The 4971-nt window shown below is 34.9% G+C and overlaps 2 protein-coding genes across 4 annotated transcripts in view; one reads left to right on the forward strand and one right to left on the reverse strand.

The window, feature by feature from the left end:
* Positions 1 to 3579, forward strand: LOC107639716 (protein FATTY ACID EXPORT 3, chloroplastic; the record flags this gene model as incomplete). 3 transcript variants are annotated; one of them, XM_016343285.1, is given in 7 exon segments in its annotated part: positions 1 to 373; positions 778 to 1171; positions 1826 to 1993; positions 2303 to 2349; positions 2465 to 2493; positions 2927 to 3029; positions 3152 to 3579. In XM_016343285.1, coding segments are annotated over 6 exon segments (969 nt in total). In that variant the 3' UTR covers positions 3018 to 3029; positions 3152 to 3579.
* LOC107639715 (vacuolar-sorting receptor 1) overlaps positions 4065 to 4971 on the reverse strand; it is a gene marked incomplete in the record, with an annotated part of 5629 nt that continues 4722 nt past the window's right edge. Inside the window, 1 exon segment of the mRNA XM_021121596.1 lies at positions 4065 to 4489. Coding sequence (XP_020977255.1) covers positions 4394 to 4489 — 96 coding nt within the window.

The following is a 4971-nucleotide window of genomic DNA, read 5'->3' on the forward strand; positions in this document are numbered from 1 at the left end:
AAAAATCCCCTACCCTCTTTCTCACTCCATTCCTTTCTTCAACCCTCGTATTCTTCGCCACTCTTCAATCCCCAATCTTTTATTCTCTCTCTCTCTCTCTCTCTGTTCTGTTTTACAAAGAGGCTCGTTTTCAATGATGAGTTTCACCATGGATTCCGTTTCGGTCTTAAACCTTAAACTCGCCACTACTCATGTCTCCGTTCCGTTCCACAAGCTTCCCCATTGCTTAAGCTTCGACCCTTTGCTCAGAACTCGCGCTTGCAGAGTCTCACTCGCTGTTCCTCAACACGTTGGAGCTGGATTTCTTACCCTGAATGGACGGACCGTTCGGGGCCCTTTAACTGTTGTTTTCGCAGCTCCTCATGAGGAATCGGTGAGTTGACAAAAGAACGAGCTTTATTAGTTTTGTGAAAGTGGGGTGTTGTAGCTCAAATGCCATTGGTCAATGCGTATTTCAAATATGCAGTTTAGAATTTATTGTTGTTGTTGTTCTTGTTATGTTGCAATTACATTGCAGAATTTGAGGGAAATCGAAGTTTGCATAGAACTCCATAGATAGCAATGTTGCAGCTGCTGTTGCGGTTGCAAATAGCAATTTGAATTCTGCATATGGAAGTTAGTTGCAGCATTTTTTTCAACAAATTTTATCTATGAAGGCTTTTAATTATAACCTATTTCGAATTTAAAATAAGCTAAACTAAAAGGTACACTTAGTTTCCAAATTGTTGAATTTAGCGTGAGTATTCTATGTGCTAATATGGATTGAGAAATGTGTAGGAGCATCGCAAGATTGAAGTGGAGGAGGAAGATGGTGAGTTACCCAAGGTTGGTTCTGAGGAATCACAGGAAGCATGGAAGCAGGCTGTGGATACCTTCAAAGAACAAGCCTTGAAATTTCAAGGAATTTCACAAGAGGCATATGAACTGTATTCTAAGAAGGCGATTGTCGTTCTGAAAGATACTGCAGAACAGCTGAAGATACAGGCTGATAAGGCAAGGCATGACTTGAGTGTGGCAGCGAAGGAAATCACTGAGGAAGGCAAAGAGTATATCTCCACTGCCACTGAGAATTCGCCCGAGGTGAAGGAGATTGTGGAAACATTTACCTCCCCAAGTGATGATCTCAGCAGAATATCTGGAGTTAGAGATTTCTACCTTGGTGTACCTTATGGTATGTAATATATTGTGTGGTGGAATTTAAATGGTAAAATAATTTTTTCTGGAATTTTATGATTGTTCTGGAGAGTCTACTTCCTAAGACTAAGATAATGTTGAACCTATGATAAGAGGCATTTGAATGTTAGATGATGATCCCTTTTTCCCTGTTGTATATGTTGTTCTCGTAGCCAGTGGAGTCTTTAGGTAAGGGACATGCAAAAATAGGACAACGATCCTGATTGTCTAGGTAGTATGTGGCTAACTTGAGAAGAGTTGATCTGGTGGTATAGAGTATTATAGATTGAGGAGGAGAGATGAGTTGGTCATCCTCCACTTGTAGAGTTATTTGCACCTGATGAAGATTAGGATTGATACATGATAGAGATTATTAGCCTTTGTAGGACTTGCATGGTGATGAGGATTGGTATTGATGAGAATTATCCACTTGTACAGTGACTCATTTGGGTACGTCATTAAATGCTTTTAGATAAATGTCTTATGCGAAACAGGCATCGTGTCATTACATGGTTTGAAAGAGATGTCCAAAGTGAAATTGCATATTGCAATGATATGACTCCTATTATGCTGCCTGACAAGATTTTATTGCACTATTTTCCCTTCCCATTTTCCTAGTTTAATATTTTTATTATTTTCGCAATCTTTGCAGGTTTATTACTGTCTCTTGGTGGCTTCCTTAACTTTATGTTCACCGGAAGCCTTGCAGCCATAAGGTTTGGGGTGATTCTAGGTGGTGTGCTCTTGGCTTTTAGCATTTCAAGTCTTAGAGCATATAAAAGAGGACAGCTTTCTCCTCTAGCTTTGAAAGGCCAAGCAGGTAAAATTTTATGCATTATATAGAACGAAAATGCTGCATAAAAAACAATTGCAAAACTAAGTGGGCTATAAAAATATGAGTGTTAGATATTCATCCTTGTTATGTTTTGATAAGGAGGATATACAATTTTCATCAACAATCATAGGACATACCTTTTGAAGTTAAGCTATGATGTTTCAATCCATAATGTTTATGACAGTGTCATCCTTTTTATAATTTGTTCCCCATAAAAGAAGTTCTTTCTCAATTATGTGTGATGAGTTGTTCTCGATTTTGCTTCTTATTCTAAATTACCTGTTGGACTTGCAGCAATCGCAGTTATATTGTTTCTCAGAGAGATACGCACAATAGGCAGAGTAAGACATTCGATATTTTAAATATTCAATTTATCAGCACCATTATAACTTTTATACATCTTAATAACTTAAAGAAAGTTCTTACAGTATTTGTTCCTCTCTTTCTTTTCTTTAGGGATCAACGTTTTTCACTGCCTTGATCAGGTTAGTAAAACTTTAATGTTTAATTTACATGTGAACATACTTAGCTTCTTTATGGAGTTATTGATATGATAGCTTTTGCTGTTTTCCAATCCTTGCCTTTCCCATTGTGGTTTTTAACCATGAAATGGTTTCTAGGAGAAACATAAGCAGTGGTGAATTAATAAACAGAACTTTATTAATGCTACAAATGATGATATTATACATAAGCGGTGCTGGATCTGAACGATCATAGAACACACACACACACTGATAGAAAATAGGTTAACCTCTAGATATTCACTTCTCTGAGACTTAGAAAGTTGTGAGCAGTGATAGTTTGACATTACTGAATATGTAAATTTTGACTTTATACATGACTTCTAAACCTTTTTCCATCTTCCAAAATACATCATATTTTGTGTGACAATGATGTTTAACATCTGCATTTATGCAGTGGTGTGGCAGCAGCATTTTTCGTCTATAGGTGGATTCTGGATGGTAAGCAACAAAAGGACTCCAACTTGGGAAGTGAAGCAGAAAGCTAGATCCGTGATAAGGTTAGCCTATTAAAAGATCATATATATTACTAAGTTGCATAAATTTAATATCTGCAATTCTATATGGGGCATGGTCAGAAATCGGAAACTTTTTGTATGATTATTTATTTTGTGTTTGATAGTGATTTACAGCTACAGGCTGGATGATCAGATTCACTGCTGCTAATTGCTATGGGTTCATGCATGGAAATTGAGCTTGGAGAAATCTAGATGTAGTTTCAGGTTTACTTGCTTTTGTAACTGTGGTGATGTTTCAGGGAAATCAAATTTAGTAATATTTCACGTTGTCGTATACAACCTCTCCTCTGTGAGGTGGAATATCATGAAGCTACTGTTATTTTTTGGTATTTAATCCCTTGTAAGTTGTAACCTTGCATATATGGTAGCATGGGGAGAGCAACCTTGGTCTGCTAGGTTACAGTTTTTTCTACAATACAAGTCTGAGGGAATATACCTTTCATCTCACTGTTTAAAAAATTATGTTGTTTAGAGCTTTGTCTTCCAAACAGATAATAATTATAATGATCATGATTGATTTCTTTTAACAAAATATGCAAAGATTGTATAAATGCCAATAATTTGATGCAATGTTATTGTAGCCTACTACCCTAGCTGAGCATATACTTTATAAATTATCTTTTGAATTAAATCCAATTATTCAAACCCTAAGGCATAGCCTTCGGAATGATTCAGATCTTTGGCTGAAATTCCCTTGTTAAACGACGATGTATCCTTTGAATTGTATCGTTACCAAAAATAAGAACCATTTTTTCTTAGCAAACTTGATATGATTCAGAGTTTTACAAAAACTTGATTTTGATGAATGAAACATTTTTCAAAAAAATTAATGCATTTGAACTACATATGATATAAATATGTCCTTATACTGGTAACCTTTGAATAGACTAGTTTTATCAAAATGGCCTATATTAACTCATAAAGACAAGTTTAATTTGTTACTCAACAAAAATAGACCTGCAAATTTTACTTAAATTACATTTACTACTATGTTATTAGTAAAAATACTCGCATAAAGGAGACAAAAGAAGGGATGCCCATGAGAATGACATTAAGATACTAACTACACTAGAAAGAGAAGAATGCATAATGTCAACCATTTAGTATTCAAAATTTACAATACTCATAACAAAAAGCGGACACTATCCACTTAGAGAGAGAAAGGGAGAGAGGTTTTAAATACAAGGGGAAAATGACCAGAAAGGATGATCATACTAAACTCCCTGAGCATGCTACTAAGAGCCTCAAATATAGCATGAGCTTAATCATCTTCCTTAGTAAACAGCTCTAGTGTTTTCCAACGATTCATTTTAATCAACTCCATAAATGGAGGACACCAAGATGTTCTAGATATCATGATGGAGTTGACTGGGGACCTCAGGTTGATTGTCCAAGGGCATGTATTGAGCCATGATTTGCCTTATCTCAGAATCCATATATCTCTGCACAAAATCATAATATAATACAAAATCAAATCAAATTCAACCAACATTTTTAATATATTAGGCATCTTTGGTTATAACAAGACTCTTTTAGAAGACAATAGTAGGTAGAGCCACTTCAACTAAGGTTCTTAATTACTCCCCCTGATCTAATATATCTTAATGTGTTGATAAAACTCAGTTTCATTCTAAATAACTGTCAATTTTTTATATCTACTTCTACTGTTATAATGTGGATATGAGATATTTGGGGCATAATTTTTTTTTCCTTAAGATATTAATTATAAGACTTGGAACGCAAAACCTCTTAGATGTAATCTAAAATACTTATAATCTTGACTAACCTTATATTTATTATTAAATAATAAATACACTATTAATAGGCACAGACGTGACTATTAATACACTAGTCAAGATAACATTAATTAGTTTTTTTTTTTTTTTCGTAGCAACCTCAATTTATTCGTGATCATGTTTCTGAA

This window comes from Arachis ipaensis, chromosome B04, assembly GCF_000816755.2.
Source record: "Arachis ipaensis cultivar K30076 chromosome B04, Araip1.1, whole genome shotgun sequence".
NCBI classification, from domain to species: Eukaryota; Viridiplantae; Streptophyta; class Magnoliopsida; order Fabales; family Fabaceae; genus Arachis; species Arachis ipaensis.